Source organism: Ascaphus truei, chromosome 22 (assembly GCF_040206685.1).
Source record: "Ascaphus truei isolate aAscTru1 chromosome 22, aAscTru1.hap1, whole genome shotgun sequence".
Lineage (NCBI taxonomy): Eukaryota > Metazoa > Chordata > Amphibia > Anura > Ascaphidae > Ascaphus > Ascaphus truei.
The window spans coordinates 8,992,222-9,015,981 of record NC_134504.1 but is presented as its reverse complement, the minus strand read 5'-3'; the positions used below and the strand labels follow the sequence as shown (position 1 = coordinate 9,015,981).

General features: G+C 45.7%; 2 protein-coding genes across 3 annotated transcripts in view; one reads left to right on the top strand and one right to left on the bottom strand.

Annotated features, from left to right (window-relative positions):
* LOC142472600 (uncharacterized) overlaps positions 1–1,360 on the bottom strand; it is a 45,628-nt gene extending 44,268 nt beyond the window's left edge. Inside the window, exons 1-2 of the mRNA XM_075579675.1 lie at positions 1,264–1,360; positions 527–1,014 (exon numbers count right to left, since the gene is read on the bottom strand). Of these exons, the coding sequence (XP_075435790.1) occupies positions 527–1,014; positions 1,264–1,265 (490 nt within the window). The 5' untranslated portion in view covers positions 1,266–1,360. The remainder of the gene's footprint in view (positions 1–526; positions 1,015–1,263) is intronic.
* Positions 1,361–3,785: 2,425 nt separating this feature from the next.
* LOC142472729 (uncharacterized) lies at positions 3,786–23,238 on the top strand. 2 transcript variants are annotated; one of them, XM_075579874.1, is made up of 5 exons: positions 3,786–3,865; positions 5,857–6,254; positions 9,050–9,163; positions 9,550–9,663; positions 15,106–23,238. In XM_075579874.1, exons 2-5 carry the CDS (start codon positions 5,936–5,938, stop codon positions 17,130–17,132), a joined length of 2,574 nt encoding a protein of 857 aa, XP_075435989.1. In that variant the 5' UTR covers positions 3,786–3,865; positions 5,857–5,935; the 3' UTR covers positions 17,133–23,238. The 2 variants fall into 2 exon arrangements, with proteins under 2 accessions (XP_075435989.1, XP_075435990.1); XM_075579875.1 differs by lacking the exon at positions 9,550–9,663.
* The last annotated feature ends 522 nt before the right edge of the window (positions 23,239–23,760 follow it).

Below are 23,760 nucleotides of genomic sequence, written 5' to 3'. Positions count from 1 at the left end.
TATAACTTCTATTTTTGCATTAGAAACATATCAGATTTATATAGAAAACACTGTTTTTTGGTATCATTTGATTTGCGTAAATCACAACAGTTACAAATATCTATTTGTTATTCTTGCAAAGTGCGGTCAGATCCAGGATATTCATATTTAGCCACGTCCCCTGATACTCTGCAGAATCCCCCAAAGAATGTCTTTCAGGGTACATTTAAAAGCCTTATGTTTATTATAGTGTTAGGACAGCCATATCGAAAATCTCCCCCCCCCCCCCCCCCACCTACAAAACCAGATGTCCTTATCTCTAGATACCATCAGTCTTATACACCTAAAGGCCTGGTCAGGGGTTTAACAGGCAATAAAAACAATTCTCGTATTTTTAAGATAATTTGTAACCAATGTGGTTTATCTCTCGTTGCCAGATTGATTAAAATACTCAATTTCTGCCATATATAATTATAACTCCCATAACTGCAAAATAACCAGACATCCCCTCCTTGCAAATTTCAATCAAAATATATAGAATACTGACTTAACGAGTGTGGATCCATGCTGGCAGTGGGCAGTGCTCCTCTGTCCATGCTGGTAGTGGGCAGTGCTCCTCTGTCCCTGATGGTAGCGGGCAGTGCTCCTCTGTCCATGCTGGTAGTGGGCAGTGCTCCGCTGTCCATGCTGGCAGTGGGCAGTGCTCCGCTGTCCATGCTGGCAGTGGGCAGTGCTCCTCTGTCCATGCTGGCAGTGGGCAGTGCTCCGCTGTCCATGCTGGCAGTGGGCAGTGCTCCGCTGTCCATGCTGGCAGTGGGCAGTGTTCCGCTGTCCATGCTGGTAGTGGGCAGTGCTCCTCTGTCCATGCTGGTAGTGGGCAGTGCTCCTCTGTCCATGCTGGTAGTGGGCAGTGCTCCTCTGTCCATGCTGGCAGTGGGCAGTGCTCCTCTGTCCATGCTGGTAGTGGGCAGTGCTCCTCTGAAGGAGCTGAGATAGGATGGTCCTTGATTTAGATTTGGTGGATGCCAGCTGAACCTGTATAAAAGAGAAGAAATGTAATTAGTACGATCTGTTTCTTGGACAAATATAACAGCATTTAGTGTGAGCTTTCAAACCTAAAATTATTAACACAAAACAACCCCAAAGGGGAGTCTGATTCTCAGTCTCTCTCTCCTCTCTCAGTCTCTCTCTCCTCTCTCAGTCTCTCTCTCCTCTCTCAGTCTCTCTCTCCTCTCTCAGTCTCTCTCCTCAAACAGGCATATCATTTCAAACACTACAAAATACATTAATGGTTCAGGCTCTCCCCTCTGCTGCAGTCACAGATCCGGGTCACTTTCCACTTTTCTAATGCTGTGATTTCTCAGGAAGTGAAAACACTGACTACATCCAGGTCACAGCTCTGTGTCCTACTACGCATGCTCACACGAAGGGGGTCATGGGAGTTGTAGTTTTTATAGACCAGTACAGATTAAGTGTCACATACAGTGTAGATCAGTAACATTTCCCAGAGACTGTGCTAGGGAAAGAGAGAGTTACTTCTGCATGTAGATGCGTATACTCCTCTTGGTCCTTAATATATCGCAGTAAAGTTGCATCAGTTCCTCCCTTTTGGCCAATGCTGATAAGAAGGAGGTAACCTGGATATAACATAACCCCTGAGGCTGTAATAAAACTAAAGTGCTGCACATTTATACATACACCTGTTCTCTCTGTGTCTCTCACAGGCAGGGCTGGGGCAGGACAGGCAGGGCTGGGGCAGGACAGACAGGGCAGGACTGGGGCAGCACAGGCAGAGCTGGGGCAGGACAGGCAGGACTGGGGCAGCACAGGCAGAGCTGGGGCAGCACAGGCAGGGCTGCTGGTTTTGTCTTTAAAATGCAGATTGCGCTGATTTTATAATTTCATTTGTTTTCCAAGTTCCAGCTGAGACAATAACAAGCCCCCCCTGCTCCCCATACACAGAGCCTCCCCAGCTCCCCCACACAGAGCACCCCCCTGCTCCCCACACAGAGCACCCCTGCCCCATGCTCCTCACACAGAGCACCCCCACCCCCTGCTTCCCACACAGAGCACCCCCTGCTCCCCACACAGAGCACCCCCACCTCCTGCTCCCCACACAGAGCACCCCCTGCTCCCCACAGAGCACACCCACCCTCTGCTCCCCACACAGAGCCCCCCCCCTGCTCCCCACACAGAGCCCCCCCCCTGCTCCCCACACAGAGCCCCCCCCCTGCTCCCCACACAGAGCCCCCCCCCTGCTCCCCACACAGAGCCCCCCCTGCTCCCCACACAGAGCCCCCCCTGCTCCCCACACAGAGCACCCCCCCAGCTCCCCACACAGAGCCCCCCCTGCTCCCCACACAGAGCACCCCCCCTGCTCCCCACACAGAGCACCCCCCCCTGCTCCCCACACAGAGCCCCCCCCGCTCCCCACACAGAGCCCCCCCCCTGCTCCCCACACAGAGCCCCCCCCCTGCTCCCCACACAGAGCACCCCCCTGCTCCCCACACAGAGCCCCCCCCCTGCTCCCCACACAGAGCCCCCCCCTGCTCCCCACACAGAGCCCCCCCCTGCTCCCCACACAGAGCCCCCCCCCTGCTCCCCACACAGAGCCCCCCCCCCTGCTCCCCACACAGAGCCCCCCCCCTGCTCCCCACACAGAGCCCCCCCCCCCTGCTCCCCACACAGAGCCCCCTCTGCTCCCCACACAGAGCCCCCCCTGCTCCCCATACAGAGCCCCCCTGCTCCCCACACAGAGCCCCCCCCTGCTCCCCACACAGAGCCCCCCCCCTGCTCCCCACACAGAGCCCCCCGGCCTTAACATTTCTCACTCATCTGCTCCAATCACACAACCTAAGGAATCTGCGGAGTGCATTTGTTAGTACATACAGTACAGCCAGCCGCACTCTCGGCAGGATGTGAAGAAAAGACTAGCATCTGGTCAACGCCGACACCCGGTATTATGTATGGTGCTGACCGCCCCCCCAGTATTGGCTTACAGAAAGGCTCCAACTATGAGGCATGCCCTTGTCAAGACTTGGGACCTACAAGACCCCCGGGGATACGCTTTAAGGGAGCCCCATTAGGGATACTTTCCCTTGTCGTTCATGTGCCCAATGTGGTAACGTTCATTAGGGGCAGATATTCACACACCCACGCACAGGGTGTAAATACGACATTAAGGACTATACCACCGGTACAATACCACCTGCACAATATTAGCTCACTCCGACGCCAATTGTGCGCAAACACGCGCCCAACAGGGCGCACGCACAGCCACGACCCCGTTTAGTACTAAGACGGGCGTGATTAGTCTCGTTGCGTCCACCACGACAGCCTGAATCTATTGATGCAACTCACGTGTGTCTAAACCATTTGTCACGTACGGCACACCTGTGAGCATGTGACCTGCATACCGGACAAAGGTGAATACACAGCTCGCAGGCTGTCCCACTTATCACCTTCGCAAGGGTCCCACAAATGAACAATATCACCCCTAAATCCGTCCCCATATACCACCCGGGGCTTTGTGTGGTGAGAGGGGGGGGGCTTTGTGTGGTGAGAGGAGGGGGGGCTTTGTGTGGTGAGAGGGGGGGGGATTTGTGTGGTGAGAGGGGGGGGGGCTTTGTGTGGTCAGAGGGGGGGGGGGCTTTGTGTGGGGAGCAGGGGAAATGTTACTGATTTACACAGTATGTGACACTTAATCTGTACTGGTCTTAAAAAAAACTACAATTCCCATGACACCCTTCGTGTGAGCATGCGCAGTAGGACACGGAGCTGTGACCCGGATGTAGTCAGTGTTTCCACTTCCTGAGAAATCAGAACATTAGAAAAATAGCAGTGACCCGGATCTGTGACTGCAGCAGAGGAGAGACCAGAGCCTCAGGTATATACTGTATAAGCATTAGCATATGTCAAACTTTAATCAGAATAAAATGCATCTCGCTATAATAAGTCCCATTTTATTTTTCTGTGCAAAACAGTGTCATTTAGAAATACATACACTACCCTCCCCCAAATACATAGACGCACACACTACTTAGATTAATTTTTTCTCTCTCTCGCTGCACGAGGGGCTGTGTTCTACAAAGCATTTGCTATGCATGCTATGTCTTTTATATAGTACATTTATGTAACTGTATTTTTAACCATGTATTATTTGTCATTTATTCCATGTGCCGTGGTCATATTATAATAATAATAATAATAATAGCATGTTCTTGTATAGCGCTGCTAATTGTACACAGCGCTTTTACAGAGACATTTTGCAGGCACAGGTCCCTGCCCTGTGGAGCTTACAATCTATGTTTTTGGTGCCTGAGGCACAGGGAGATAAAGTGACTTGCCCAAGGCCACAAGGAGCCGACACCGAGAATTGAACCAGGTTCCCCTGCCCCAATCTCAGGGTCAGTCAGTGTCGTTACTCACTGAGCCGCTCCATCCTTACCTTTTGCATACTAACTACTTATTGCTTAGGAAGTTCGTTTTTGGTACTAGGGGCTTTTCCCAGCTATTTTTTATATTTTCCCTGTTTGTTCAATAAATTTGCCATTTTTTAGATACGCTTGAGTGCCTATTTTAGGCTACTGTTTGTTTCTTGTACATACCCATACGTATGTATTCGTGTGTGTATCTTATACACACACACGTGTGTGTGTATGTATGTGTGTGTATATATATATATATATATAATAAATAGATAAGAGCAAGGCACTCCGTCAGGTAGATGAGAGTGGGTGCAAATCCTATATAAACCAAATAGGTAATACGATACCGTGTGACCGAATATCAGAGGCAGCACTCCACGAGGTAGTCAAAAGATTTTGTATTTAGTGAGACATAAAAACCAACGTTTCGGTCCTCCACACGGGACCTTTCTCACATCACCTTGAGAAAGGTCCCATGTGGAGGACCGAAACGTTGGTTTTTATGTCTCACTAAATACAAAATCTTTTGACTACCTCGTGGAGTGCTGCCTCTGATATTCGGTCACACGGTATCGTATTACCTATATATATATACAGGCATACCCCGGTTTAAGGACACTCACTTTAAGTACACTCGCGAGTAAGTACATCTCGTTCAATAGGCAAACGGCAGCTCACGCATGCGCCTGTCAGCACGTCCTGAACAGCAAACTGTCTCCCTATCTGTACCAAAGCTGTGAGCAAGCAGGGAGTCTATAGAGCCTGTTACACATGCGTTATTTACATCAGTTATGCACGTATATGACGATTGCAGTACAGTACATGCATCAATAAGTGGGGAAAGGGTAGTGCTTCACTTTAAGTACATTTTCACTTTACATACATGCTCCGGTCCCATTGCGTACGTTAATGCGGGGTATGCCTGTATATATATATATATATTATATACATATGCCCGCCCATGGGATATGTGGTCGCTGCGACCAAGTCCTTGCCGGTGTTTGGCTGCAGACGGACCCTGTGCTGCTGTTAGACCCTTCATATATGTCTCTCGGATGCCAAATGGGAGCACCAGATCTGCTTTTTTTATTTATACTATAGCACTGTATTGTATTGTATTGTATGTCTTTACAAACTGTACAGTTTGTTACTATGTTGCACTGAGAAGGGCATTGCTATTCTTATAGCTGTTGATCCATTGCTCTTCATACAGTGCTGTGGTTTTGTATACTAGATGGTTATGTTATAACAATCCTGAGCCATTCATGCATTTTGTAGTGTTTTGAAATTAGGTTCCTGTTTGAGGATGGACCAGATGTGAGTCCCTGTCGCTGACTCCTTTGGGGTTGTTTTGTGTTTAATAATTTTAGGTTTGAAAGCTTATACTAAATGCTGTATATTTGTCCAAGAAAACAGATCGAACTAATTACATTTCTTCTCTTTTATACAGGTACAGCTGGCACCCACCAAATCTAAATCAAGGACCATCCTATCTCAGCATCTTCATAAGAGCACTGCCCACTGCCAGCATGGACAGAGGAGCACTACACACTGCCAGCATGGAGGGAGGAGCACTGCCCACTGCCAGCATGGACAGAGGAGCACTACACACTGCCAGCATGGAGGGAGGAGCACTGCCCACTGCCAGCATGGACAGAGGAGCACTGCCCACTGCCAGCATGGACAGAGGAGCACTGCCCACTGCCAGCATGGACAGAGGAGCACTGCCCACTGCCAGCATGGACAGAGGAGCACTGCCCACTGCCAGCATGGACAGAGGAGCACTGCCCACTACCAGCATGGACAGAGGAGCACTTCCCACTACCAGCATGGACCCACACTTGTTAAGTGAGTATTGTATATATTTTGAGGACTCTGAAATTTGCAGGGAGCGGATATCTGGTTATTTTGCAGTTATGGGAGTTATAATAAATATGGCAGAAATTATCAAGTATTTTAATCAATATGGCAACGAGAGATAAACATTGGTTACAAATAGTCTTAAAAATACAAGAATTGATTTTATTGCCTGTTAAACCCCTGGCCAGGCCTTGGGTTTATAGGACTGGTAGTTTCTAGAGATAAGGACATCCGGTTTTGTAAGTGGGGGGGGGATTTGAGATATGGCTGTCCTGACACTAATAAACGTAACGCTTTTAAATTTACCCTGAAATATCTTCTTTGGGGAATTGAATCAGGCACTTCCAGACAGATGTTATTACGGGACTTTTCAAGACGCCACGGATTTCCTGTGCGACACATCCATTGACGTCATGCGATTCACAGCAAGGTCCTCAGCACTTTCTTATAGTCGCCAGATGGGCACTGTGCTTAAAACCATGGGTGGCAGATACTTCAAAGTCAGGATTAGTATCTCTGCCGTATACTGGTTCCTACCTTTTTGGAGAAGCTTTAGATGACACCCTGACCAGGATTTCTGCCTTCAAGGAACCGTTCCAGCCACAGCAGAGAATTTGAGTCCTCGTGTCCCAAAAAACAAAAACAAAGATGCAATTATCAGGAGGCCAGAGTCTACAGAACAGTTGGACCTTTCAATACAAACTGGAACAGGCGACCTCAACAGTCTCTGCATCCTCCTGGGAGAAGACCACAAGTCAACTTCAACTGGTAGAGGCCAAAGCAGCAGAACTCCAGTTTTGAGGACTATTCTCAGACCCAGACGACTTCTTTTGGAAATCCCGCCTACCAAAAAATCCATTAAAGGTACCACTCGAGCAGCACGGTCAAGGGTTTTACTCAATACTCTTTCTGGTCCCCCAAGGCATCAGGAGGACACAGAGCAGTGTTAGATCTCAAAAGGTCAATCACTACTTAAAGATCCTTCAGTTCAAGATGGAATCCTTAAAGGTGGTCATGGCAATGCTGAAGCAAGGCGATTTACTTGGCTTCAATCGATCTACGAGATGCATATTTACATATATGCCACACATCATTAGTTTCTTCGCTTTTGCTTGGAGACAAGCACTTCCAGTTCAAAGTCTTGCCATTCAGACTGGTGACAGCACCTCGAACATTTACCAAGATAATGGTGGTAATCGGAGCAAAGCTTCACCAAAATTGAATATTCGTCATGCTGTATGTAGATGAGTGGCTGATTAAAGCTCATTCAGAACACCTGACACAATTGCATGTCCAGAAAGTCTGCAGACACCTGGAAGACCACAGATGGTTCATAAATATGGAAAAGGGCAAGAAGGTTCCTGCTCAGATTAAGTTTCTTTGGGTCCTGTTTGATACTCAACAGGGAATTGTTTCCTTACTCCCAGTAAAAGTGATCAACATTATTGCAAAGGTATCTTCTTTCCTAAAGAGGAAACATCCTTCTTGGCTACAGTTTGTGCACCTATATGCCTTCTAAACTCGCTCATAGACACAGTTCCATGGACCAGATTGCATCTCAGGTGGCTATAGGTCAACTTTATTCGCCGTAGCAAGACCAGGTTTCCAACACTGCAAGCTAGAATTGCACTGTTTGCATCTACAAGACAAAGTCTTCATTGGTGTCTCAAACCAAAAAACCTTTACAAAGGAAGGTCTATGATTCCACATTCATGGAATATACTCGCTATAGATGCCAGTATAATGGGGTGGGGGGGGCTTCTGCGGAAACAGATTGGCCAAGGGTGATGGTCGGGTGATGGTCATCAAAGGAGACCAAGTTACCAATCAACATCCTGGAAATACGTGCAGTATTCTGCACAATTCAAAAAATGCATTCACACCTAAGGGACCTTCCATTGAGGTCTTAAAGATCCTACGATTGGGGAACTGCCTGTCCTACCCATCTGTCAGCAACTTAATTTCAGGCGACCAAAATATAAGGCCAGATTTCTTCAGCAGCAGAAGAATGGGAGTAGTGTTAACAAATATTCATGGACCTAGTACAACGATGGGGTGACCCATTGATAGAGTTGATGGCTTCCATAACAAACACAGAAATAACTGAATTAGCCTCCAGGTGGCTAGATCCCGAAGCCACTGTTTTTTAAAATGCCAGGTCAATTATTTGGACATTCCACCTCATACGTGTTCTTTCCCACTCCCTTACTGCGAATGGTTAAGTGTATTGTTTATTAAGGAAACTGAGATGAGATTCTGTACATACATTCCTCTGGTGGTGGTAGCAGGTTAAATATATATTGTAATAGAGATGGGGTAAATATTAACTAGATTTGAAGTACTTTGCGAAGGAGAAAGGTGAGGCAGCTAGTTAGCGATGTGTATTAATCCTGGTTGCTTGTGAGGTGCCCTTCATGACAGATGGTATATTGGGACGGATTGAGGGGGATATTTGTTTGAGGGATCATGCATGGAGGAAAGTGAATCTGCTAGATAGCTGTGTGTATTAACCATTGTCCCATATACAGGTCACGTGCTCACAGGTGTGCCATAGGTAACACGAGTCAAACTCCCAAATTAATTAATCTTGTATTTTTACAGAACCATTAGCAGGTAAAATGTAATATGTCTTCAACTATATTTGTCCATTTTCTGCCAGAAGGCCTAGTAAAACATTTCTTTACGATGGGTATTACATTATACTAATATCAGAAAAGGGGAAATCACAAGAAGAGCCCCAAATCCCAGCTTTACATGATGGGTTTTCCTTTTCTTATTGCCAGGTTTTCCAGCGGTTGTACCGGAGCGATTAGAGATTAAGTCGGAGAAAGAAGAACCAAACGCTGAGGATCATGTGACCTCAATAAAGAGAGAAATAGATTCATTTCCTGTTGGGGGTAAGTAACCTTGTATTCTCATTGGTCTTCTATTCAATTTGTTTTAAAAATGGACTGAAATGTCTACAATTTTGATGAAATTAACATTAAAGCATGGATACAATTATAAGCTACATGTTCTATTAATAAACAAACACATATGATTTGTCTAAGGTTATATTGAAAATATTGTTAATATTATTATTGAGGTTTGAACATTGGTAGCACCATAAACTCCATGTTTTCAGCAATCAGGGGTAAAACCACCCAGGGTTAATAATAAAGTACAATCAGTTACCTATCCCCTCCCCTTAGGAACCAGTATACAGTATTTCTGTATAGTGATATCACAGGAAGAGTTCCCACTCCCAGCTTTACATGATGGATTTTCCTTTTCTTGTTGGCAGGTTTCCCAGTGATTGTACCAGAGAGGTTAGAGATTAAGTCTGAGAGAGAAGAACCAAACACTGAGGCTCATCTAACCACAATAAAGAGTGAAATAGATTCATTTGCTGTCAATGGTGAGAACCATAACATCCTTTGGGGTAATCAAACGTTATCTTGTTACAAGTAGTATGGTCACCTTTAGGGAATATTCAGGGTTTATTGCCTCTCATAGGAAGCCCCTAGGCCTGCTGATTATTCTGTAACAAGCTCCATGCAGCAGAGTTACAGGAGCAATATGTCCCATACGAGTATAAAGGTTGGAAATGCACTTGGAAAAACAGAACACGCACAAACTCTCCCACTTACACACGCACACACTCTCCCACTTACACACGCACACACTCTCCCACTTACACACTCTCCCACTTACACACGCACACACTCTCCCACTTACACACGCACACCTATGGAAGTTAACATTTCATCAGCTGCTGATCAAGCGCTGCTAAATATTTTGTAGCTATTATACTTACCCGAGAGCTATAAATGGACTTGCTTCTCTGTTAGTGACGGAACATCAGATAGACATCTGTCTATGTTCTAGTACGAATCTGTGCCACTTTGTGGGGTCTATCTTCACTGTTAATCACGATTGCTGTGTTTCGTGCTAGAAACCACCATACTGTGTTAAGATTTAAGGTGGTTATATGAACCTGTGTTTGGTTCCGTCTCGGAACAATAGCTTATTTGCCTCTTCACTGCTTGATACAGCTGTAAGCAGCAGAATTGGATTAGCTCATTATGGGGACAAACTATCGGACACGTAGTCTCCTGCACCTTTAATTCTGCCTGTGCAGCATATAATGTTAGTTCTATACCGACAGGAGAGATATATATTTAAATATCAACTATCTATATTATAGTTGCCGTTGCCCGGGATATAAATCTGTAATAGGTAGTATTATGTATAAATGGTGGAACAATAGGTGACTATTTGTTGTAAAGGTTGGATAATAATGTTGAAAAGAAACATGGAAGAAAATGTAATACGATGTTGTTTAAAAATGGTTTATTGTAAACACACCACAGTACAATGTATATTTTGGTGACATAAATGATGTAAAATGTGAGGTGTATGTCCCGCTAGGGTGTGATCGGGTGTGAGGCGGCGGGTGGGTGTTCAGTACTGGTGGCGGATGGGTAGTGAGTGCTGGCTGTGGGTGGGGGTCCCGCTAGGGTGTGAGGCGGCGGGTGTCAGTGATGTCAGTGCGTAGGGGCGGGAGGCGTCGGGTGTGTGTCGAGTGGGTGAGAGGCGTCAGGTGTGTGTCGAGTGGGTGAGAGGCGGCAGGTGTGGGGCGCAGGGGTGTGAGGCGGCGGGTGGGTAAAAGGCAGAGGCGGAAGACAGGAGGCGGCGTGAGGGGAAAGCAGGGGCAGGGGGTGAGGGGTAGGCAGGCAGGGGGGAAGTGTGTGTGTGTGTCAGTGTGTGTGTGTCTGTGTCACAGTGTGTCAGTGTGTGTCACTGTGTGTGTGTGTCAGTGTGTGTGTCAGTGTGTGTGTGTGTGTGTGTGTGTGTGTGTGTGTGTGTGTGTGTGTGTGTGTGTGTGTGTGTGTGTGTGTGTGTGTGTGTCAGTCACTGTGTGTGTGTGTGTGTGTGTGTGTGTGTGTGTGTGTCAGTCACTGTGTGTGTGTGTGTGTGTGTGTGTGTGTGTGTGTGTGTGTGTGTGTGTGTGTGTGTGTGTGTGTGTGTGTGTGTCAGTCACTGTGTGTGTGTGTCAGTCACTGTGTGTGTGTGTGTGTGTCACTGTGTGTGTGTGTGTGTGTGTGTGTCACTGTGTGTGTGTGTGTGTGTGTGTGTGTGTGTGTGTGTGTGTGTGTGTGTGTGTGTGTGTGTGTGTGTGTGTGTGTGTGTGTGTCTGTCACTGTGTGTGTGTGTCACTGTGTGTGTGTGTGTGTGTCACTGTGTGTGTGTATGTGTCACTGTGTGTGTGTCACAATGTGTGTGTGTGTCAGTGTGTGTGTGTGTGTGTGTGTGTGTGTGTGTGTGTGTGTGTGTGTGTCACTGTGTGTGTGTGTGTGTGTCACTGTGTGTGTGTGTGTCACTGTGTGTGTGTGTGTGTGTGTGTGTCACTGTGTGTGTGTGTGTGTCACTGTGTGTGTGTGTGTCACTGTGTGTGTGTGTGTGTCACTGTGTGTGTGTGTGTCACTGTGTGTGTGTCACTGTGTGTGTCACTGTGTGTGTCACTGTGTGTGTGTCACACTGTGTGTGTCACTGTGTGTGTGTGTTACTGTGTGTGTCACTGTGTGTGTGTCACTGTGTGTGTCACTGTGTGTGTCACTGTGTGTGTCACTGTGTGTGTCACTGTGTGTGTGTGTCACTGTGTGTGTGTGTCACTGTGTGTGTGTGTGTCACTGTGTGTGTGTGTGTCACTGTGTGTGTGTGTGTCACTGTGCGTGTGTGTGTGTCACTGTGTGTGTGTGTGTCACACTGTGTGTGTGTGTCACTGTGTGTGTCACTTTGTGTGTCACTGTGTGTGTGTGTGTGTGTGTGTGTGTGTCACTGTGTGTGTGTGTCAGTGTGTGTGTGTGTGTGTGTGTCACTGTGTGTGTGTGTGTGTGTGTGTGTGTGTGTCACACTGTGTGTGTCACTGTGTGTGTCACTGTGTGTGTGTGTGTGTGTGTCACACTGTGTGTGTCACTGTGTGTGTCACTGTGTGTGTGTCACTGTGTGTGTGTCACTGTGTGTGTGTGTGTGTGTCACATTGTGTGCGTGTGTGTGTGTGTGTGTCACACTCTGTGTGTGTGTGTGTGTGTGTGTGTCACTCTCTGTGTGTGTCACACTGTGTGTGTGTGTGTGTGTCATACTGTGTGTGTGTGTGTGTTTGTGTGTCACACTGTGTGTGTGTGTGTCACACTGTGTGTGTGTGTATGTGTGTCACTGTGTGTGTGTGTGTCACTGTGTGTGTGTGTCACTGTGTGTGTGTGTGTGTGTGTGTGTGTGTGTGTGTGTGTCACTGTGTGTGTATCACTGTGTATGTGTGTGTGTGTGTGTGTGTATCACTGTGTGTGTGTGTGTGTGTGTGTGTGTGTCACTGTGTGTGTGTGTGTGTGTGTGTGTGTGTGTCACTGTGTGTGTGTGTGTGTGTGTGTCACTGTGTGTGTCACTGTGTGTGTGTGTGTGTGTCACTGTGTCACTGTGTCACTGTGTCACTGTGTGTGTGTGTGTGTGTGTGTCACTGTGTCACTGTGTCACTGTGTGTGTGTGTGTGTCACTGTGTGTGTGTGTGTGTGTCACTGTGTGTGTGTGTGTCACTGTGTGTGTGTGTGTCACTGTGGGTGTGTGTGTCACTGTGGGTGTGTGTGTCACTGGGTGTGTGTGTCACGGTGTGTGTGTCACGGTGTGTGTGTCACGGTGTGTGTGTCACTGTGTGTGTGTCACTGTGTGTGTGTCACTGTGTGTGTGTCACTGTGTGTGTGTCACTGTGTGTGTGTCACTGTGTGTGTGTCACTGTGTGTGTGTCACTGTGTGTGTGTCACTGTGTGTGTGTCACTGTGTGTGTGTCACTGTGTGTGTGTCACTGTGTGTGTGTCACTGTGTGTGTGTCACTGTGTGTGTGTCACTGTGTGTGTGTGTCACTGTGTGTGTGTGTCACTGTGTGTGTGTGTCACTGTGTGTGTGTGTCACTGTGTGTGTGTGTCACTGTGTGTGTGTGTCACTGTGTGTGTGTGTCACTGTGTGTGTGTGTCACTGTGTGTGTGTGTCACTGTGTGTGTGTGTCACTGTGTGTGTGTGTCACTGTGTGTGTGTGTCACTGTGTGTGTGTGTCACTGTGTGTGTGTGTCACTGTGTGTGTGTGTCACTGTGTGTGTGTGTCACTGTGTGTGTGTGTCACTGTGTGTGTGTGTCACTGTGTGTGTGTGTCACACTGTGTGTGTGTGTCACACTGTGTGTGTGTGTCACACTGTGTGTGTGTGTCACACTGTGTGTGTGTGTCACACTGTGTGTGTGTGTCACACTGTGTGTGTGTGTCACACTGTGTGTGTGTGTCACACTGTGTGTGTGTGTGTGTGTGTCACACTGTGTGTGTGTGTGTGTGTGTCACACTGTGTGTGTGTGTGTGTGTGTGTCACACTGTGTGTGTGTGTGTGTGTGTGTCACACTGTGTGTGTGTGTGTGTGTGTGTCACACTGTGTGTGTGTGTGTGTGTCACACTGTGTGTGTGTGTGTGTGTCACACTGTGTGTGTGTGTGTGTGTCACACTGTGTGTGTGTGTGTGTGTCACACTGTGTGTGTGTGTCACACTGTGTGTGTGTGTCACACTGTGTGTGTGTGTGTGTGTGTGTGTGTGTGTCACACTGTGTGTGTGTGTGTGTGTGTCACACTGTGTGTGTGTGTGTGTGTGTCACACTGTGTGTGTGTGTGTGTGTGTGTCACACTGTGTGTGTGTGTGTGTGTGTGTGTCACACTGTGTGTGTGTGTGTGTGTGTGTGTGTGTCACACTGTGTGTGTGTGTGTGTGTGTGTGTGTGTGTGTCACACTGTGTGTGTGTGTGTGTCACACTGTGTGTGTGTGTGTGTGTGTGTGTCACACTGTGTGTGTGTGTGTGTGTGTGTGTGTGTGTCACACTGTGTGTGTGTGTGTGTGTGTGTGTGTGTGTGTGTGTGTGTGTGTGTGTGTGTGTGTGTGTGACACTGTGTGTGTGTGTGTGTGTGTGTGTCACTGTGTGTGTGTGTGACACTGTGTGTGTGTGTGACACTGTGTGTGTGTGTGTGTGTGTGACACTGTGTGTGTGTGTGTGACACTGTGTGTGTGTGTGTGTGTCACACTGTGTGTGTGTGTGTGTGTGTCACACTGTGTGTGTGTGTGTGTCACACTGTGTGTGTGTGTGTGTGTCACACTGTGTGTGTGTGTGTGTCACACTGTGTGTGTGTGTGTGTGTCACACTGTGTGTGTGTGTGTGTGTCACACTGTGTGTGTGTGTGTGTGTGTCACACTGTGTGTGTGTGTGTCACACTGTGTGTGTGTGTGTGTGTGTGTCACACTGTGTGTGTGTGTGTGTGTCACTGTGTGTGTGTGTCACTGTGTGTGTGTGTCACTGTGTGTGTGTGTCACACGTAGACACACACTAATGGCCAATATTTGGCGTCAAAGGAATTTATTGATATTTTTTTACACTATGTATTTCTGTCTAGTTTGGTTAATACCATTAACTAACTATTATGATAGACCATGATTTCCTTAACTTTATTTCTCATGGACAAGTTCAATGTTAATTATGATTTGGAGGATGTAAATGTACGTGTATATAATCAATACAGGAATGAATATATATATGTCTACCAAAATTAATTCACTGTGTGAACTGCCAGAAACATATTGCATGTCTTTGGGGAACACCACCAAAGTCATTGGGAGTTTTGACTATTCAGGGCCACTGTTTTAGAGCTATGGGTATAGAGTAAACAGAACATTTTGTTAATTAAGTAGTGATGAAGTAAATTCTGCAAAGTATTTTTTATGCATTTGCTTTACAGATTGAAAACATTTGAGCTCTGTTTTTTTTGTTTACTTTTGTTAGAGAACTGCCTGAACGAGGAGCAGAACTGGAGCTCTTGCATGTCTAAAAGCTGCTTCACTTCCTGCAGCCCTGAAGTGCTAAAAACCAATGATTCCTACCAGATGTTGGATATGTGCAAGGAACCAGTGCCACATGATGGTGAATTTACAGGCCTTGTACAGCTCACAGCACAGACTGACTCCAAGAATGGGTCGAGCAAAAGATACGAAAGCGATTCAGGAAGGAGCTGCAGTGCTCCGCTTTTCATTTGTGTTAAGTGTGGGAAAAGCTTCTCACTGAATAGGGACTTAATCACACACTTGTGTGACCACACTAGCAAGAAACCCTTTACCTGTATAGACTGTGGAAAACATTTTTCACTGAAGGGGAAACTCCTATCACACCACCAGAGGATTCACACAGGAGAGAAACCTTACACATGTACAGAGTGTGACAAACAATTCAGTGAAAAGAAAGGCCTTGTCAGACACACGAGGATTCACACATGGGAGAAACGTTACACATGTCCGGTGTGTGGAAAACAATTCATTTATTTGAGTAAACTCTCCAGGCACCAGAGGATTCACACAGGGGTTAAACCTTTCAGATGTACTGAGTGTGAGAAACAATTCAGTGATAAGAGAAGCCTCCTCACACATCAGAGGATTCATACAGGTGAGAAACCTTACACCTGCACAGAGTGTGGGAAAAGCTTTTCACAGAAGTACAATCTCCTCACACACCAGAGGATTCATACAGGGGAGAAACCTTACACATGTACAGAGTGTGACAAACAATTCAGTGAAAAGAAAGGCTTTGTCAGACACACGAGGATTCACACACGGGAGAAACGTTACACATGTCCGGTGTGTGGAAAACAATTCATTTATTTGAGTAACCTCTCCAGGCACCAGAGGATTCACACAGGGGTTAAACCTTTCAGATGTACTGAGTGTGAGAAACAATTCAGTGATAAGAGAAGCCTCCTCACACATCAGAGGATTCATACAGGTGAGAAACCTTACACCTGTACAGAGTGTGGGAAAAGCTTTTCACAGAAGTACAATCTCCTCACACACCAGAGGATTCATACAGGGGCGAAACCTTACACATGTACAGAGTGTGGGAAACTATTCAATGATAAGAAAAGCCTCCTGACCCACCAGATGATTCATACAGGGGAGAAACCTTTCAAATGTACAGAGTGTGGGCAACTATTCACTAATAAGAAAAGCCTCCTCACACACCAGATGATTCATACAGGGGAGAAACCTTTCACATGTACAGAGTGTGGGAAACTATTCACTCGTAAGAAAAGCCTCCTCACACACCAGATGATTCATACAGGCGACAAACCTTACACATGTACAGTGTGTGAGAAACCATTCAATGATAAGGCCAACCTCTTCAGACACCAGAGGATTCACACAACGGTGAAACCTTTCAGATGTACTGAGTGTGGGAAAAGCTTTTCACAGAAGGACTATCTCCTCACGCACCATAAAATTCATACAGGAGAGAAACCTTTCACATGTACAGAGTGTGGGAAACGATTCATTGATAAGAAAAGCCTCCACAGACACCAGAGGATTCACACAGGGGAGAAACCTTTCACATGTTCAGTGTGTGAGAAACAATTCAGTTGTAATAGCGGCCTCTCCAAGCACCAGCACATTCACACAGGGGTGAAACCTTTCAGATGTACCGAGTGTGGGAAAAGCTTTTCACGGAAGGACCATTTCCTCACACACCATAAAATTCATACAGGAGAGAAACGTTTCACACGTACAGAGTGTGGGAAACTATTCAGTAATAAGAAAAGCCTCCCCATACACCAGAGGATTCACATAGGGGAGAAACCTTTCACATGTTTAGTGTGTGAGAAACAATTCCTTTTTCAGAGAAACCTCTCCAGGCACCAGAGGACTCACACAGGGGTGAAACATTTCAGATGTACAGAGTGTGGGAAAAGCTTTTTACGGAAGGACCATCTCCACAAACACCAGAATATTTGTACAAGGGAGAAACCATTTGCTTGTTTACAGTAGGGTTGGTCAATATACTGGTAGCATAGCAATACCAAAATAGACAAGTTAACACAACGCTCTCCAACAATAGCCAGAAAATACCTGGTGCAAAAAGGGAAGGAACGGTCATAAGAAACACAAGAGTTAGTGACCACAAGGGGTCACCAAAAGCCCCTAAAAGCTGCACTCCGGGTATATCAGGAGACATAGCAAAAATAAAGCAACAGTACAGTGACTGATGCCAAAACCCTCTAATGGGGATAGACCACCTTCAGGTCCCACAAGACCACTATACACAAAACGAAAAATAATAAACCTTTATTAGCTATAAAATGCGACGATAAACACGATAAAATACATACACAATGTAGGTTAAAATCCCCAGCGACGGGACGGAGGTAAATGGGTATGTATGTACGCACCATATATACAATATGGTTTTGTGGGTGCAGTGATCCACAACATACACAGGGGAGCCAAAGGTAGGCAAGCTCTAGAGTGGGTTAAATGTATGCCCACACATAGAAGGTAAACAAACCCTATGAGGCAATAAGGCATATGATATGTAATTATTGTTATAACATATCTAAGGTGGTACTGAAACGCACAGTGGGAGGGGGTGGGATTAAATCACCACAAAAACCCAATGCAGAGGGAACGCGCTGGTCAAATGTCAGTGTATCCATATGGTATTAAAGGTAGTACAACCATAAATCTGCAGTGGTACAAAATATAATATAAGTACTATGATGCCCACAGTTGGCTACACATTGGCAATACCGAGGCAGAAATTGGTGCAATAGTAGGCAGAATAAATGCACAGTATCATGGGAGACCAGTTTGGAAGGCTGAGATTCCACCTTGAAAAAAGCATACGACCATAACGCAGTGTGTTGTTTCCCATAGCAGAGTTAAAGAGTACTCATTCGCCTGCCTGCTCCGTCTCGCCCGCGTGACCATCAAAGGTATGACGTCACTTCTCCCGACGATCATTTTGCGCGTCTTGGCACGCTTCACAGAGGGAGGAGTTATGTGTATAGGAGGCGTGTTACCTGAAATAGTAAAAGGATCGGGGGAGTGGTCAACTCAGCCAATTACGGTGTGGAAGCTGTGGACAATGACTTCCCTAGGTCCCGCAAGTGGTACTAGAATAGTAAACACAGTAGCAGAGGGAAAAGGTATAATTGTAATGTACTCAGTGAAGGGATAAAATGAGTGTATATTGTCCACAATGAGTGAAAACCATGTCATGCAGAAAAACAGAACACAAAAGATGATAGGGGGAGTACTATGAAAAAAAGTGTTACCATGTGGCGCCTGTGCTATTCTTGAAACAGTGACAAAAAATAGATTGTGTAACCAATACAACCGTATTAATCACAGGTAGTCCTTTTAAATGTCCCAATTGGTCCAATAATTATGAATAGTTCCAGATGGAATTTCAGCATACGGGGTACAGCACATGAAAAGAGAAAAATAGGGCAAACATAGTGTAATACTGAAAATGCAAATAGTACCAATGCTAGATGATTAAGGGAATGGTAAGTTCCTTAGAGGTAGGAAAAAAGTTGAGAAAGCAAGATAAAAAAAGAGAGGGTATATTTAATAAACAATAAAAAAATAAACGTATAAAATCGGCTCCACGTCTCACACCGGCAAGGAAAAATTGGAATCCTACTTACTAGATACAAGTAGGTATTGCGCATTGAATATAACACAATAACAGGAAACTGCCTCTCATCGCAAGCAACCGCTTCTGGGATCCTAACAGTACGTCCTCCAGACCTGCTGAGGTGCGTTGATCATTCAGCGGTTTAGCAAGCTGTCCGTTCGGCTTCCTTTCCACCGTCTCGGAATATCAGCTGTCCTGCATGTCTGCTCGCTCTCTCGCGGGAGCCGTTGGTAAGCGCATTTTATCGCTAATAAAGGTTTATTATTTTTCGTTTGGTGTATAGTGGTCTCGTGGGGACCTGAGAGTGGTCTATCCCCATTAGAGGGTTTTGGCATCGGTCACTGCGCTGCTGCTTTATTTTTGCTACATCTCCTGATATACCGGGAGTGCAGCTAGGGGCTTTGGTGAGCCCTTGTGGTCACTAACTAGTGTTTCTTATAGCATAGCAATACCACAGTAATAAAGGCAGGTACAGTAACTTGATACTGTCATGGTAATTGTAACGGATGACCTCATCTGAGATGGACAAGTCAGGGCAATGGGAGGTAACAGTGCTTTGGGACAGATCACAGGAGGATGGAAAATTTAAACTGCCAAATGGAAAATGTGCCAGCGGGACTAGGACCCAGGCCACGGTTCCCAGTTTCAGCCTGTTATCTCCCGCAGAGGTAGACGCTTTTGAAGTACAGGCGCCCACAATCTGAGTCCAGGCCCTCCCCACTTTCAGTGTTCCCAATCTCCTCACCTAACACAAATTATTTTATGGCTCAGACCTCCATTGTGTGATGGCCGGGCTGAGTAGATTAGCAGCCCACCACACAATGGAGTCTTAAGAATCCCAATGGTAAAATATACACAGTATATTTCCCTATCTTATTGGGGGACATAATATACAAGTGAAAAATAATGATAAGACAATAATGTGTTGCTTCTATAATAATATGTTCTTGTATAGCTAGGTTTACATAGCACTTTACAGAGACATTTTGCAGGCGCAGGTCCCTGCCCCGTGGAGCTTACAATCTGTGTTTTTTGTTCCTGAGGCACAGGGAGATAAAGTGACTTGCCCATGGTCACAAGAAGCTGACACCGAGAATTGAACCAGGCTCTCCTGATTCAAACTCCGTGCCAGTCAGTGTTTTTACTCACTGAGCCGCTCCTTCTGTGACTGCTTATATTTTAAATAAAATCATGCATACAGTGAATGTGAAATAACTAAACAAAATAAGCTCAAACTCTCTATAGGGGCTTTCTTTCCTGGTCCCTAATAAGATGAAACAGTCTTCAAAATACAGGGGAGCATGGGAGAAAAATCAACAGGTGAAAGAAAAAAAATGGCCTCTAAGTGCAGGTGTCTTGTAATCATTGTAGGTCATATGTATGTCTTGGCTCATATAGAGTGCCTACTCACAATGTACTAGATATAAAATAGTCAGGTCCAAGACTGGCTATGTTGCTCTTGTGTAGGGGAGTCGGATAATTGGTGCCTCAGTGAAAGAGAGAGAGAGATAGTGTGTGTGTGTGTATTGGTCAATAAAACAAAAACATATTTGGATAAGTTCCTTGGGGCAAGTTACCTAACGTAGCTTGTGGGGTGATTAAATCTGCAGTTCAGTCAATATCCTGCGTGTGTGGTTTTTTTTTAATAAATCAGTTCTGTAGTAAGAAAAAATACTTTTAGCATTTTCTGTTTTTAAAAAAACAACTTTGAAAGACCAATTTTCCTGTATTCTATTTTAACAAGCATTTGCTAAGGCACTGCCCCTTCATGTCCTGTCACAAGCCCTAGCACACCCCTTTGTCAGCCCTGCCCTCCCTCTTGCACATGTCAGTGCAGGAGTGCTCATGAATATTCATGAGCTTCCACTGACTGACAGAAGCAGATGAAAAACATCCCATATCTAAAGATGTCGCCAAATTTCGCCGATCAATACATGGAGAACGAAATGACTGGCAGCTATACAGTTCTTTATGTAATTAGAGATTGCCCACATGAAACTATTGAATTAAAAAAAAAAAAAAAAGACTGACCTGCAGCTTTAAGCCATAACCCAACACAACTGTACAGTTGTGTGAAAAAGAAAGTACACCCTCTTTGAATTCTATGGTTTTACATAGCAGGACATAATAACAATCATCTGTTCCTTAGCAGGTCTAAAAATTAGGTAAATAAAACCTCAGATGAACAACAACACATGACATAATTACACTGTGTCGTATTTACCTTGAGGAACCATGGCAACGCGAAACGCGCGCGTCTGCATACAGGGGCACGCGCATGACTCGCATGCTTACTCGCGAGTCAGCTGGCGGCAGTGTCTGCTAGCATTTGCTGTGTGCATACTAATACGTGGCTTTCATGATTGGATGATCTAAGGAAGCCCTCATAACCAGGAGCTTTTACTCTGTGTGCTTACACTGTAGGAGTAGGGTGTCCAAGGTGCACCCTAACTATGTTATATCATTGATTCACCTCCTCATTTGCACTGACCCTTTATTGACCAGCCCTGATTAACAGAGCTGGTGTCGGGTCAGTGCTGGTATCATACAGTTATCATTTACCCATTGAGGTCTGCACTGTGTGGATTTCTACATTGCATGTTGAATACCACAGGCATATTCCTTGTGAGAGTTATACGAGATGACTACATTGAGTTGTGCTCGTTTTCCCTTTAAGTGTACCCAGTGTATGTATTTAGTGTTATACATTTGCCACGCTAGTTGGTATACTCAGTTTCACCATACATAGGATCTACAGTCTATCCAGGTGAACTGAGCTACATTTTTAGGCCCTGTACCTTGGTCATTTACACCACATAGCTACATCACTTTATCACTATACCTTTATGGTGTTTGTAGTACACACTACAGCTAGGAGACTGTGTCATCTAGCCACAAACTATACCATCCAGCAATTGGCAGACCTGGCTAGGGTCAGCCTCCTTGTCCGTTGCTTTATTGTTTCTCCAGGGTCTGCGCACTAATACGTATCACTGCACTAGAGTTTTTAGCTTACCCTTACAAGCGGTTTATCCCATCCACTTGTTCAAACTGAAGACACTTATTTAGTGTTCCTTGCAGTCTGTATTTTTGATCCGGAACATCGCACTTGTTCATACCTAGGATCTGAGCGTTTGATACTCGTTTTACTCCCCATTATTTTACATGGATAATAAAGTATTATGTTTTAACCTGTTCATATATCACCCACCAGGTGTTTAGAGTGCCCATTCTAGGTTTCTGTTCTCTCCTCTGTTCGTTTAGACAAATATACAGTGCAGAAGAAACAACCCGACTGATAAGCTCAAAGGTAATATACCTAAAGGCAAATGCTTTTTGCGATTTACGATTTGGAGATAAGGAGCATCAGAGGGAGAGATTACTGGAGAGTGTGCTGCTGTATGACAAGGAGTTATCCATGTAGTGTAGTGCAGCAAGACCGGATCAGCTTGGAGTTGCAAATACTCACAGTGCAGCTGTCCTCCATTAGTCCATAGCTCTCAAAAATGCAAAGTTTGCCAATATGTCCAAAAATCCAAAATCTTCACTAATAGTAACAACACAAAAGAATTTAAAATACTCTCCTTCCTAAAGTGTAATTCTGATCATATAATATATATGATCACTTGCGGGTTCAATAAAAGATATGTGGGACTTACCACTAGAGCATTTAAAATAAGGATGCTTGAGCAAATGAGACATATAAAAAACATGGATGTTACTCATCCGGTCTCAAGTCATTTCAAAGACTGTCAAAATGGCAGTCTTGAACATTTCAAATGCATTGCGCTAGAAAAAAATCAAATTACATATTCGAGGTGGAGATAGATCTAAAATTCTCTACCAAAGAGAAGCATTTTGGATTTTTACCATAGATACTATAATACCGAAAGGTCTCAACACTGAATGGGACCTGAAAGTATTTATTTAATACGTTCATATGTTTCATTATATATTTTTTCCTTCCCCCCCCCCTTCCTCCCCCTCCCCCCCTTCCTCCACCCCCCCCCTTTTTTTTGTTCTTTTTCACATTTGGTTTTGGTTATATTTTATCTAACTACATGCTGATCCCAAATAATGTTTATGATGATTTATATAGTCTTCTTAATATATGTATGCATTTATGATTATCGATCATTCATTTCCATTGCAATACATTTAGATTAACTCATTGATCCCTATGGTTGCTTTAACAACAGGTTTACATTGTGGATCTAACATTAGATTCATACTTGTATTGTAGTAATGGAAATTAAAGATTAACTTATACTACTAAACACACTATTACAGTGTTTATTATATCAGGCATAAATCTATTTAGAAATTGCCCCATCTTATCTTATATACTATATTTGTGAAAGCACTGTATGCCTGTCTGCATGGCCTCTGTCCCTGGGGGAAATTTCATTGGTCCCTTGGCCCGCCCGCCCCCGCACACCTCTCATTGGCCTGAGGCGGAGTGACGGGCCAAAGGACACACAACACACACACTTACTTACTTGCTTGGCCTCACTCTCCCCCGTCAGTCGGACCGCAGCTCACCTTCCACACCCTCCTCCCCCCCCTCTCCCGGTGCCCCTCACTCTCTCCCCCACCTCCCCCAAACCCGCACGCTCCGCAACATCCCCAGCCGCACTATCACGTGCGCTCCCGGACGGAGGGGAAGCGCAGGCCGGGCCTCCTGCACTCATCATCACGTGCAACGGCTCCCGGACGGAGGGGAAGCGCGGGCCGGGCCTCCTGCACTCCCCCGGCCTCCTGCACTCACCATCACGTGCAACGGCTCCCGGATGGAGGGGAAGCGCGGGCCGAGCCTCCTGCACTCACCCTCACGTGGCGCGGGTCTCCTGCCCCAGCCTGCCACTCTTGCCCCCCCGCCAGCTTCCGAACCCACCTCCTGCCCCAGCCTGATGCCACGGGGATATTTGTGCCAGGAGGGGAACCGTCTGCCGCCAGGAAACAACACCCAGTCAAGGT